The following is a 14,370-nucleotide window of genomic DNA, read 5'->3' as shown; positions in this document are numbered from 1 at the left end:
CACATCAACGTCAGATTGCACAGCATGCATGATGAAGAAGAAATGAAAATTGATGATATTATAGAAAGATGTACACACCTGATCAGTCACTCACCGTAAAGACAATTTTCAAGCTGCAAAACAAGAGTACCAAGAAACTCATCATCACAAATGCACAGAAAATCAAATAAATGTTCTGGTACACACAAAGATGACCATGACAATTCATCCTGTGATTATGGGATGGGGTCATATATAAGTAAAAGAGTCATCTGCTCCTGATAACAGGAAGTACCAGTGGAGTTACCTCCCCTGATAAGAGGAAGTAACCAAGGAGTGATCTCCCCTGATAGCTATATACAGAGGACAGATGAGGCCACATATTTGCTTTTTGTGTGGATCTTAACAACGAGCTGGAAGAACACATTTACCCACTATGCAGTGTGACTATGTAGAAAAATAAATTCTAGAGCACAAAAGATGGTTCGTTTTAATGATACCACTCCCATCTTTGTAGCTATTCAACTTATTGAAATAAAAAAATAGGAGGCTTTACTTTAGGAATGACCCTTACAAATACATTGTGTGTGTGTGGGGGGGGATGCATGTTTTTTATATAAAATGTTTTATTTTCCTTTTCCATGTGTCGATCATTCTTGTTATTACAATTAATATTATAGGAGTTGCTCTTAACCTTCAATGCCAATATTCAGCTCGTATAGACGGAAGCTTAATATAGAAAGTACACCTCTTTTTAAAAGAGAGCTCTCTGTACTGGTGCATTTTTCTGGCAGGGGCCCTCAAGACTATTGGTATTAAACTACCCCTAACTCTGAAGGAGAAGGTAATATCTTAGATGGCCTTTAGAGATTGACTATGCAATCATTTCATGACTAGTTCGGAGACCAAACCACTCATTTTTTTTCCATCAACACCAAAATCAACAGAGTCTATGTTATTTCTGGAATGGCTTTTTCTCTGTTTACTGTGGTATGTTGCCGGTCCTGTGCAGTTCTAGGAGGTCCACTCTCTCAGACTTTACTTTTTCTCCTTGAGAAGAGGTTAGTTTATTGCTAATCGCCTGAGGTGCCTCTATCAGGGAATCCCGACGGGGTTGTCCAAGCATTTTGTTTACAGGACAGAATGCATCTCCTTGGGGAAGCTGGCTCTTCAATCCCACTTTCTGCCCCTACTGTCACATCTTCTTTGGGGAGAGATAAATAACAGGCCACCCATTCTGAAGACCAGGAGGGAAATAAATGGTACCTGAAAATAGCTGGCCGAAACACGTTTTGTTCTTTAAGCATGCTCGTTTAAAAAAAGAAGAAATTGGCGCTTAAAAGACTCATGTCACTTATGTAAGAGATGGCGTCGGGTATCCTCTCTACTCTACTTCGTATCAAGGTACGAAACAAGTAGTCATGCCAGATATTTATTGGTAAACATAAATACAAAATAAAAATATAAAGAAAATAAAAAATGCATACTTTATAAAGAATAAATGTTCAGCATTACTGTTACTACCACTGCAGTAGCAAAACATGTAATTTACTTTATTGTAGGCGTAAAGTATGCGTAAGTATGTATGCTAACAATAGCACTTAATGACAGGTTACCATTTATACATCGACACTATCTGAGATGCTAGATTTAAAAAAAGAGGCAGTCATCCAGTCCATGAAGCGTGCCGGAAGTCACGGTGAAAAAAAAAAAGAAAAGAAACGGTATCGCATTTTAATGGCCCTCGCTTTAAAAGCGAGAGGCCAGACGAGTGTTGTTGTTTATAAGGATCGTAACTATAATTCTAGTTGAGCAGGATATGGCTTGGCGGGGGTGTGGTGTCTTACTTTCGACTTTCGCGAGGTCTGTTCGATATTCAAATCATGGATCTCTACGGACCCTATCTTATTTTCATGCAGACAAAAAGAACGCCCTGAAACTGGCTCTGGTGTCGAGCAGTGCGATGGCATGCTGGCGATTAAGGCAAGACCTGCTCGACAACAACCGACTCCTCTTCGCACGAACGGCGACGACGGCCGGCCTCATCGCAAAAGGCCGCTTACTTTTCTTCCCACAAGGTAAGGTTTCCCTTCAAATCGTACGCACACACGCAATAGAAACGGCCACGGCCATTGCGCAATCGCTTCGTTTTTCGCTACACGGACTCATGTTTTGTATTCATTCGCTTTTCCTAAACCCAATGCCTACACTTTTGCTTCATAAAACCATCGATTATGAGTCACTCCATCACTTGGACGTTTTTATTCTCAATAAAAACGTGAAATATTTTGTGTTTCGTCCGAATAAAATCGAATGTTTTTACTACAAGCAAGCAATTCCATGATGCGCGAAACCGTTGACTCTTTCTAGTTTTCTGAATTTAATAAAAATCCTATTTTATTTTTTTTTTAATCAAAGTAAAATTCTAATTTGCAGAAATACGCGTTAATCTGTTGCGTGCGTTTTATTAAATTGTTTTATTCGCGCTGTTCTTGGGCTCTAAAAACATGGAAAGAATTTCGTTTTAAAAGTGATTCTTTTAAGGTACTTTAATATTAGTGCGTGCAATAACGGTCCACTCCTTTTATGGGTAATATTTTTTTCTTTTCTGAAAAAAAAAAAAAAATTCCACCATAATTATAATATTAACCAAACTGCTTTCTTTCCCTTATATATATTTTTAATATTTGACTTTTTATTTGGGTTAGATTCCCAAAGGAATGGTGGATTCTTTTTGTATGTTTTACACTCACACTATCTCAAACTTGCAGGAATTTTAAAATAACTTGAAATGACGTAAAACCATTTTAAAAATAAAATCTCGCATTTATGTTTTTATTTGTTGTTTATTTATTTATTTATTTTTTTTTTTACATTACGCCCGTTAAAAAGAACAAATAACTAAGGTCTTTAAAAAAATTTCTAAAACAAAAAAAATGTGAACTTGCTCTAAGTTATCACCAAATGTTTCCTATTTTGAGAATTCAACTTTGTTTGCATAACTTATTCCAGCCATTACAATTCTTGATCCGAGTCGAAGCCTTTTTCTGTAACCTTCATCAGCCAAGATAAGATCCGCCTGAAGTTGTTAAAAAAAAAAAAAAAAAAAAAAAAAAAAAAAATGTAAAAATAAATTCTTACATTTGTCAAGTTTTTAGAAAACGTATTGTTTGTGTTACAACAAAAGTTTCTCTCTCCATAATTTTATGCTTATAATTTCTGAACTTCGTCCCTTTTTTTTTCTCAGCTGGGACAAAAAGGACTTTTTCTTGCCAACAAATGTCGACCAACGAAGAATCGTTTCGTTCACTTCACATTATCATATGTATATATATGTATATATATCCGAAACTAAATTTCGTCACGATTGAGTGATTTTAGTTTTCTTTGTGGCCAAGTAACCTACTTTCCTTTTTAAGTTGTCGCGTTTGCCGATAAAATGTTAGTTTTTTAATTAATACTTCCGGCGGACGTTTAAGAAACTGGCCCCATCTCTAAATGCCACAATTTACTCTTTTCACGGTAATCTCATCGATTACAACCTTAACTTTCAGATTTAAAAAAAAAACTGAAAAAAAAAAAAAAAAAAAATGGCTCTTATCGTCGTATCAGTTTTCAATTATAACGTTCTACTAAACTGAACACGTACTTTTTGACCATCACCATCCACTGAGAAAAATATAGCAACTCTCACATGACTGATTATTATTCCCGTCTAAAAAAGGGGAGTTGTGAAGGAAACTTTAATAGCCCCCCCCCCCCCTCTGATCTATCTTTTCTTTCATCCGCATCATCGGCGCATCGCATCGTCTCCGAAGCTGTAACTGCAAGAGGACAGTGTATAATGTTCTATTTTAGCGTCGGAAAAAATGTATGACTATCATTATTTAAAATAACGTATTTAAACTAAGTTAATGTAAACTAAACAGAAATATTTGGAAATTTTTACGACGTGCCTCCTCAGCGTATTATAAACACCCCAACCTTAAGAATTAAAAACGGCTTTCGGAATAAACGCCCCCAACCTCGAAAGCCGTTCTTAACATGGCGAGGTTGGGGTGTTTATACTACGCTGAGGCAGGTCGTAAAAAAATACCCAAATATTTATTTGTATCAAATGCTGAAAGTTAGACCCGTTAAATTGTCAAATGGTTTTTACTAATAACAAAAAAAAAACAAAAAAAAACTTAGACACACTCACAATTAAACGTCCAATTCAATTTTTTGTTTGTATTGGATATTTTTGGAAATTTTTTTTGCAGCGCTAAAATAGGACATAACTGATGTTCATTTACAGCATAGATGTCACTTCACAAGAGAAGAGAAAGAGTGCAAAAAAAAAAAAAAAAAAAATTATATCACAAGCGACGGCATGATCCTGAACAAATTCGTCCACGCCGAATAATACTGCCGAATCACCATGCCACACCACCGAACAATATCACTGAATCAATACATGTTCCTGAGCAACACCGTCCACCAACACGACACGCCACTGAACAATATCGCCGAATCAACACACCACACCACTGAACAATATTGTCGAATCGATACGCCATGTTCTCGAACAACACTGCACAATCTCGTCAAATCAACACGCCACAATATGAAATGCAGTAATGTGAGACGTTATCAGAGCAATATTTTTCGACTGCTCTCAAATGACTTATCGACTTGTTTTTTATAGCTGTAGGGCGAAACTAAATCGTCGCTGTGGGGTAAGATGAATGTAGTTCATTAGTAGACTTGATTTGCAATCAAAAGGTCCCGGGTTCGCTTTTCGCCGCAGGTAGGCCCGACTCGTGCGCTTCCATGGCAAGCTCGAAAACCTGTAAAAGTCAGTGAGTTGGAAAGAAAGTAAAAATTTACCCTACCCCCCCCCCCCCCTTTTTTTTTTTTTAAGCGAGAATAATCACCAGTCATGAGTCACTATATTTTTCTGGGTAATGGTCACAAATGTGTTCAATTTAGTAGAATGCTATAATAGAAAACTGATCCCTGACGGTAAGTCATAAAAATATTTTTTCAAAAGATTTTTTTAATCTGAAACTTAAGTTTGTAATCGATTAACGTTGTTGTATACATACATTAATATGTATGTGATCTATATAAGCAAAGTTTATCTATTTGTGAGTGTGACAATAAAATAAGTTTGTCTTATTGTGCAGATACCGATTTAATATCATTATGAGTGAGTAGAGATCAGGATGTCCTGTGGAAGAGATATGAGGAAAGTTTAAAACACCTTTTATTCCCAGAACGCCATCTTACTGCTTGCCCCAGCTACTGAAAGTGGAAAGTGTCTTCAACTGTCAACCTGCAGTAAATGTCTTTCGTATATATATATATATATATATATATATATATATATATATATAACAAACGTGAAAAAAAAATCTAAATTGTAGAATTTAGAGGTGGGAGTTGATTTCCTTAACATTGTAGAAGATTCGCCTGCGAAAATCAAATCCTTTTCTCTTCAGATTTCTCTAGCCCAACATGTCTAAGAAACTCCATCCTTGTGAGATGTTAAATTACCCAACATGACTTTGCGCGCATCATACACCTTAATTCAAACAGTTCTGGATGCAGTTCTGCAAGTAAACATTGTGAGAATAAATTTCTCGCATAATTTAGAACTCTACAGTGTGGAAAAATTGACACAACATTGAAAAGCAAACTTACCAGGTTCATGTAGTCGGTTAAGTCTTATTTGCAAAAATGCTGTGTCATTTAAGTTGCTCTTTCAGGTCTCTTAGGTAAACTCCTGATGAATGGTAGTTTTTTTTTTCTTCTGTGAAGGCCTCTGTAGTTTCTGGTTTAAGGGTATACTGATTAATCGGCAGAGAATTGGTAATCTGCCTAATCGACCACTTTGCTGATCAATCAATAATCGACAAATTTGCCAATTAATCGCCCAATTATTTACTTTTCTCTTTCCTACTAAATTTAAATTATTTCATCACTGCCAAGTGACTCATCAGATAGCTTTGACACATTAACATAGTAACTGCTAATTTAACTTAACATTTGTTAAGTGTCTGGCTACTATTATGGCTTTTGTCTTTTAAATAAAATTTCCAAATACAATTTCTAATTCTTAAATGAATATAATTAAACAATTATATAAGAAAAAAGAAATTACAAACCAACTACAAAGTACAAATTGTAATTCTTTAAGTGAATAACTATAAACTTCTGCTGCTCTACTTCCTCTTCTATTCTTGCTGCCTGCCTCCTCTGCTCTCATAGTCTCCTCAGTAGTTAAAGTTGAATACTTTTAAGTTGTAATGTAGAAACATTAGACTTTCTCTATTCTCATAACACAGCCTGTTCCTCATAGGTTCATACACATTACCGCCTGTACTAAAGAGCCTCTCACCCTCCAAGATAAAGGTGGTGCGCTTAAATGTTTTGAAGCCAGTTTACTCGAGTGATAAGGTCGCCTGTGTCTACTTCCACCACTGAAATTGATCATCACTTCTTGCGAGTAGTTGTAAATCTACATAATCGTCAAGTTTCCATTGATTCATTGAATTGTTCAACAGTGGTAAGGATTCCACTAAGTCAGAAACATCATAATTAGATTGGACAGCTTTTGAAAGAAATAACCTCAAAGCTAAAATTGTAGGTATTATCAATATGGTTGAAGTTCTGTAACTGGCTCCTTTGATTTTTTTTTTTTTTTTTTTTTTTTTTTTTTTTTTTCAAATAAATTCAGTAACTGGGCAATTTTTTGAACAAATCCCCAATTGTGTTAAGGTAGGAATTTTATAGCATCGCAAATTCTCGTATGAAAAAAATGAATATCTCTTTAAAATTTCAGGTTTGTGAGACTCCTTCTGCTTCATATATATGCCACGAAAAAGTCCTTTCTAATTAATGTTTACCAGATAAAAAATTTTTCTGTTATTCTGAAAAATAACTACGTCCGTTTGCTTATTTTAAAACTAATAAACTGATCAGAAGGGACTTTTTTCTGAGCATTTAATGTAAAGCAGAACTGTCCGAACAAACCAAAAATAAATCCTCACAAATTGTAAACAATCACAGTTAATTTGAACAAAGCCAATACAAAAATAAAGATGTTAAAGCAATAGTACTTATGCAGAGAATTTTTTGGAAACCCATTTCTTGACATGTGGAGGAGGAGAGGGTGTTTTTCTAACTAGTCTGTACTTTCACCTAACAATTTAATCACCAATGCAAAATAAGTGATTTGTGCTTCAAGCATTGAAGGACAACTGAAGTTTTTTTTGTGTTTGACTGTAGAAGGGGTTGAGGGAATCGCCTCAAATGGACGAATGTGATCAGTACCAAGCAAAGAATTCAACAGAATCGCAAAGAAAAGAAATACAAATGTTTTTCACTCCTAATGGGGGTATGAGACGAATGGATTCGCCAATCATTTTTATAACCAACGGCTGTGCTAAACAACCAATGAAAAAGTTTCAAAATTATAAAAATTGTTGAATTTTGGATTCAATCAGTTCGCCGTTAACTACGCCACGGACCGCATTTGATTCTTGGCCACCATCTTTGTTACTGATCTGAACTACGCCGCCATCTTTGTTCAACACAATATCTCAGAACTTAACAGGTTAACTACGGCACGAACTGCATTTGATTCTTGGCCACCATCTTTGTTACTGATCTGAACTACGCCGCCATCTTTGTTCAACACAATGTCTCAAAACTTAACAGTATATAAAAAAAAAACTCTGATGACAGGCAGTTCTTTTATTAAATTAAATTGATGTTGAACACGCACGTTTAATTACATCGCCATGATGAACAGTGAAAAATACATCAAATAATTACATTTTCTTGAGTATACTATTTAAGTACATGGTGTAAAGAGCTGACATTTGGATATTAGAATGTTTGACATTTGGTATTTTATTTCTGCCATCAAAATTGAACATATCAGCATTTTTATTGATTTATAATGAAGTAAATTGCAGTTGGAATTGTTAAAATAAAAAAAAATAAAAAAATAGGCATAAAAACCATTACATATAGAATTATATTGAATGTTCATATTTACTGTGATTTGATTCAGTTTTATTTGATGATATTTTAAAAATTGTCCATCAGTGCAATTTTGCTATTATAAATGATGCAATGTTTACTTTTCACACCTCAAAAATGAAGGCCAAAATTGAATTAGAAATAATTGTAGACTTTTGCTTCCTGTCTTTTATTAGGTTGGTGCAAGAATGTTGTTTTTTTTTTTTATGTTCAACTTCAAAAGATCATAACTTTTTTTCATAAACTTTATATATTGTGCATGTATGAAATACCATATACGAAGTGCCTTCAATAAGTTTGCAAACTTTTTTCGTATTGGCACTTTTATTGATAGAAAACACCTGAAACTCTAGTCGCCTTCGAAGTAATCTCTTCTGGCTGCAATACACTTGTATCATTTCAACAACTTCTGGAAGTCCTCTTGTGTGAGCGTGTCAATGACCCGCATCACAACCTCTTTCATCGTCTCAATTGTCTCATAACGACAATCTCTAAGGTTTTTCTTAAGCTTAGGGAATAAACAAAAATCACAGAGAGCAAGGTCTGGACTATAGGGAGGGTGAAATGCCCATCTTAGTCATATTTTCAGATCTTCTCTGAGCACCCTTGCGACAAACTTTGCGCAAATCTTCCATTTGTCCGTTCCTCACAAATAATTGCGTACAGTTCCCACATTGACTTCAAACTGAACTTATCGCATCTATGGACACACAACTGTCCTTATCCATTGAAATTCTTTATTTGACGAATCAACTCGATGTTCTGACTTTCTTACTCCTACCACACCTCATTATCTCTTGCAGACCCCCTGACATCCTTGAATCTCTTATGCCACTCAAAAACTGATGCTTGATTCATGCAAGATGGCTCAAAAGTAGTCTGAAGCATTCTATATGTTTCTGTGGCATTTTTTCCAAGTTTAAAACAGAATTTTATTGCTTCTAAAATATCCTCATGTCCAGATTGCATTTTTGAAATTCACCAGCTTTGACAATCCGGTTTTAGTAGGGTATATTCCAATTCCTGCTGTAGCTGTTCATTTGAACCTGAAATCATAAAAATTGATCTCATAGTATGTATAGCAATAACATACAAAATTTTCAAGAGTTTATGATAAATTGAAATACCTGTACAAAAGTCTTAAATTATTAAAGGCACCTTGTAAATGTTGTCTGTAATTTTTTAACGACTTTTTCCTTCCTTTGTTTCAAGAAGACCTTTTGTCGCAGATTTCTCCAACATGTCTCCCATCAAGGAAGCATTTTCTATGATAAAAGCTTTTTACAGCTCCCATTACACATTGTATTATTCTCATTTCTTTCCATGCAACACATGTCCTCCACCCTCAATGACCTGCTTTCACTTTCATGTGCATTGTACTGAGTGCACATACCTGATAGACATTTTCCCTTTGTCGACAGTGGTAATGTAACCGACCTCGTATCAGCACTTGGGAAAATATCAGCAGATATTAGCAGCAGTAGCCAAAAAAGCACATATGCAAATTAGAAAGTGTGCGTAGGTTTGCTGAAAAAGATGTAAGTCGAGGAGAAGCAGAAAGAAAAACGTACACCAGGTGAGATGGACATGTGGCCCGTAGTGTCGAGATGGCAGGGTTTTGTTCATCTCATGGCAAACAAAATGAACAGTTAGAAAAAACAGGAAGCAGCAATAAATGTCTTTTGCTAAAACAAAACAAAAAAAAGCAGTTGGATTTATTGATTTTTGTTTGGTTGTTTCTTTTCGATAGTACCAGACGGTGTGAAGGTCTGAGAGGAGGTTTGAACTGTAACAAACACTGTTAAAGCATAACGGCCACAGTGACGCTTCGTTAGTTAGAAACGGCAAAAATTTATGGCACTTTTGCCATTTCTCCATCCTCTCCCAACTCTTGCAATCATGCTAGCACCAATAGCATCACCAAAGTAACAAAACCTGACAAATTCAGTCGGAACAAATATATCTAGGGCATTGCCAAGACTGCTGTGAAGAATATGGGCTCTCTCTATGCCTCAGATTATCATGGAGTATTGCTGCCACATTTGGGCTGATGCATCTTCTACTAGTTTCTCTCTCTTCGAGGTTAAAAAAGTGTCAGTGGAAGATGCTTTGACAAATTCCAAGCCCTTGTAGCCCTTCGATGTAAACCCCACCTTGACTAACCTGACAAGTAGCAAAATCCCACCCCTACACTATAGGCATTCTTAGATGCCAGAAAACCATCTACTCAAATAGCTTCTTGCCTCAAACTGCTAGATTTTGTAATTTCCTGCCAAGTCCCCTCTTCCCCGGCTGTACTGACATGCAGAAGTTAGTGTAATATGAACAGACATCTTGCTGCTCGACTCCTTCCATAGCATCCCTGCAATTTTTGTCCTAAATAGTAGCTCCTTACATCAAAGTGGCACTATCTTGTTTGGGGGTGAAAAAGCAATTAGTTTTGCCATCCAAATGTGCTTTCGTCCACATCTGAGTTTTTGTCCACTTCAATTGTCTTACACATTTTACACACAAACTGGTTATCTTCTCTCAACCTACCAGTAATTTCACTGCACTAATGCTAACTTTTGAGCTTTTTAGGATTTGATTTTGATCTTGAATTTGAAACTTGGTTAAACAGTTGACTGTGGAACAACCTGGCTCTGCTTCAATGTACGTACCTCTCAGCTGCGTTGAAGGATCATTTGGAAATGCTTCTCGTCATACTCCCAAAATGTAGCTCTTCAGCTTCCTCCACTACTGCCAACAATCGCCCCCTAGTAGACGCTAGCAGCATTTTGATTTCTAAAAGTACTACACTTGTCATTGAGCCTCATTCATTCATTTCATAGGAATCTGATGATTATTAGCATTAATTTTCCTGATATCTTTCCTGTTAGAATTCTTTCTTGAAAGACATTGGGTACTTACAGGAGGAGCCATATGAAAGTTGCTAATATTCCTAAATGAAAATGTTTCCCTGGATTCGAAATTTGCACATTCAGGCTGCCAATCTGTGTTATCAGCCACTTAGCCATTGTCACCTACAATTGTTGCTGTTTGCAAAAACACTTCATCTCTGTCGAAGGAAGGCTACCTCTCAAATAGCAAAATTCAGCATGCTCATCTACAGGGGATTGCTGCTTTGACATGCACGGTTTTTTAGGGGGGGGGGTCCATAATGAAAACAGCCACTCGTGTACTCAAGTGGTGGACTAGAATTTTCTGTTATGTTCTCCAAAAGATCCAATCAGGTAATCCAGAAGGTGGAGGCATGCCATTCACTTCACCCAGACATTTGAACAGGCAACACAACCGAATTCTTACAAAACATGGATGTCCTATACAACATGGATGCCAAGTGGAAGCCGCCATAGCTTCAATTGTGGAGACTACATTGATTAAAATGCATCTGAACTGAGCCAGGTTCAAATCCATTCCAGCCCTGCTCATGAATGAATCCTTTGTAATTGTGCAGGACAAACAAGTGCATTGCTGGCCAAGCTGTGCCTAAAAAAAAAAAAAAAAAAAAAAAAAAAAAAAAAAAAAAAATGGATTGCATTAACAAAGACCACAGTTGCTGTTCCAGTCTGAGGAGGTGGTGGGTGTCATTTTCATTGCAACACTAACAGTTCCTTGTTCCTTCTTCCTAGAGCAGGGCTACTAAAATGATCTTGGGTACTCTTGTTTATAAGAACAAAATGAAACTCATCAGAAGTATCCTACAGCCCACAGAAAAAAAAATTCAGCAGTCTTATCCAATCCATAGCACCAAAAAAATCTAGACACAGCAAAAAAAAAAATAATTGGCTGTTAAAATTCTGAAGGATTCTCTGTAATTTTGTGACCAAATGATGGATTTAGAACATTAATTCCTATTTCAGTCAGGTAAATTCTTTCAAGTTTAAAACAAAATGCACATTAAAATCAGATTGTTTTCTTTCTTTTTCCCCACTACAGATGTTCATCTTTTTACATCAGCAGCAGTTTTTTTTTTTTTCCTCTAACCAAAAATAAAATTGTATGCATGAACAAAGCAGCATACGAAAACAAAACTCCTGTAGAATAAAAAATTTCTTTAATACTGCCATCTCAGACTCTCAACAATGCGTAAATTCTATCGGATCCCTGGTTCATGCACTAGTGCTTCCTTACAGCGAGCACCTACTAACCATGGGCGCTTATAGCTATGCTTAACACTGTTGCCACAAATTCCATCAAGGCAGTTAATGAGAAATTACAACCACAATTCAGTTGCAAACATCGACAATTGCAGTTATGAGGAAGCATCCAGTCTTATCTTCCAAATTAGAAGGTGACTCCTGAATTGAAGCGGTATGCTGTTTATCATAATAAAAAAACTCTGAAACGGGCAATTTAAAAAAAAAAGAGGCTGAGCCCCTACTTCTCTCCGGATGTCACTGTGACAAAACTCTGAAGAAATCTAATCATGGCTGCACAGGCAACCTTTTGTGATCCCTGTTAGACTGCCTTGCACTTCGTAATCCGATGGATTGAAAAGAGCCAAACAACAAATGACTATTAAAAGCAAACTATATTTGTTAATTTCGCAAGAATAAGTTTTTTCTGACAAATCAAAGAAAGAGGGCTTAGGCAGTTGAACTCCTTAAAATTTTGGTGCTTGTGAGCAGGGGCTCATATTTTGGGACTTATAACAGATTCATGTAATACGGGGATACATATAACGGATAGTGATGACGATTCTTGGAGGTTTCATATTAATGCAGTCTGTGAGATATATGCAACAACAGTTCTTATACACATATAGAGAGGAGGAGGAGGAGGAGGTATTTCACTTATGATGATGGTGGGGAGGACACGTTACTTGGAAAGGTTGTACAAAGTTTGTTATAGATGATGATAAAACACATTTACCTTTTTGTTGTAATGACGAGATGAACAGTTACAAACATTATTTGTCTGATCGGCCAGTTGATGACATCAGGAATTCAAACTTGGATCTACATGCTCTAATCTTTTACCCTTCCTTTCTAAGGGGCTCTCCTCTCCAACTGACTGTCATCAACTGTTGACTTTCAACTCTGTCTGATCAACTCTTTAACTCCGAACACACAGAATCCTATCTTTGTTTATGATGTCAGAAGTGTTTTTCAAATGTAACTAATTTTCATGTGGCTTTACATATGTTTGTCCAAACACACTTTTCGCAAACAAAAGAATCCTCAATTCTTTCTAACCTATTTTTAAACAATATAATTTAACTTGCATTGTCTATTCATTTAACTGACATTATTTAATATCTAGATTTCTAAAGAATGGATAATCTACTCTTTTTTCGATATAAACAATATTTAACTTTTCTAATAGAATTAACAATGGACTTAATTTCTAACATTCCATTATCTTTAACACTTGCTTATAGGGTTTGATTCTAGCCTTTTCCTAATATCATTTTCACTTATCTAGTATGTCTTCTTACATAAGGGGACAGCCCTTCACGTAACAAATTCAACCCACTAAAAAAAAAAAAATCTTTGTAACCGTCATGCAACGAAAATGTCATATTCCAAAAATCATGTAAATTCATCAAGTAGATTTTTAACAATAAAATCTTAAGCGAGACATTGCTTTTAAATTCCATGTTTAATAAATAAGGGTTATACAACTCCATTCGACTTACAGAGGTTACAATTTACTGTCAAAATAGCTAAAAATCATTTAAAAAAAAAAATGATTTTCTATATATTAAAGCAAAACTACTTTATCAATTTATGTAATTTTTGCATCTTTGTTCAGTGGTGGATATATACATAAATCCCTTTGTATTTTTTTTTTTTTTTTTTTTTTTTTTTAACAAGATTGAATTCTGGATAAATCTTTCTTTCAAAGACCAACTTGATGAGTCTTTATTTCTCACCACATTTTATTTTATTTATTTATTTTTTTTTTTTTCAGCTTTTCTCTTAAAACTTCTGGTTTTAATTCCTTTCTTTCAAAAGGTTCTCCAGAGACTATTCTCTTTAACCTTTTCTAATTTAAAAAAAAAAAGCAAAAAAAAAAAAAATTGGCTTTAAATTTTTTACTTAAGATTTTCTTGCCCTTATTTCTTTTGAAAGAGCTCAAAAATATTCACGACACCATGTTTGAGTTCAACCAAAACGTTATTCTTTATTGATGGCTACTCCAAAATTTTAGTTTTTTTTTTTTTTTTTTTTTTTTTTTTTTTTTTAATAATTTCTTTTCGAAAACTTAACTTTTTTTATAAAACCATTCCATTTTCCATTGCATCTGAAGCAACAGATGTATCAGCATGTGTCATGATTCGGAAGCCTGAAAACGAATGATAACCAGTTAATAAGGCTTTATTCATCTAGAATCAAAGGTATGCATGTTGAAATA

The 14,370-nt window shown here is 35.3% G+C and overlaps 1 protein-coding gene across 1 annotated transcript in view; it reads left to right on the top strand.

Annotated features, from left to right (window-relative positions):
- Positions 1-1,677: 1,677 nt before the first annotated feature.
- LOC145288063 (thiosulfate:glutathione sulfurtransferase-like) overlaps positions 1,678-14,370 on the top strand; it is a 47,738-nt gene continuing 35,045 nt past the window's right edge. The window contains exon 1 of the mRNA XM_080136108.1: positions 1,678-2,057. Within this exon, the coding sequence (XP_079992234.1) occupies positions 1,799-2,057 (259 nt within the window). The 5' untranslated portion in view covers positions 1,678-1,798. The remainder of the gene's footprint in view (positions 2,058-14,370) is intronic.

Source organism: Euprymna scolopes, chromosome 11 (assembly GCF_053919585.1).
Source record: "Euprymna scolopes isolate OS-2025 chromosome 11, ASM5391958v1, whole genome shotgun sequence".
NCBI lineage: Eukaryota > Metazoa > Mollusca > Cephalopoda > Sepiida > Sepiolidae > Euprymna > Euprymna scolopes.
Note: the sequence above shows the minus strand (reverse complement) of the source record. Positions and strands in the feature narration are given on the sequence as shown.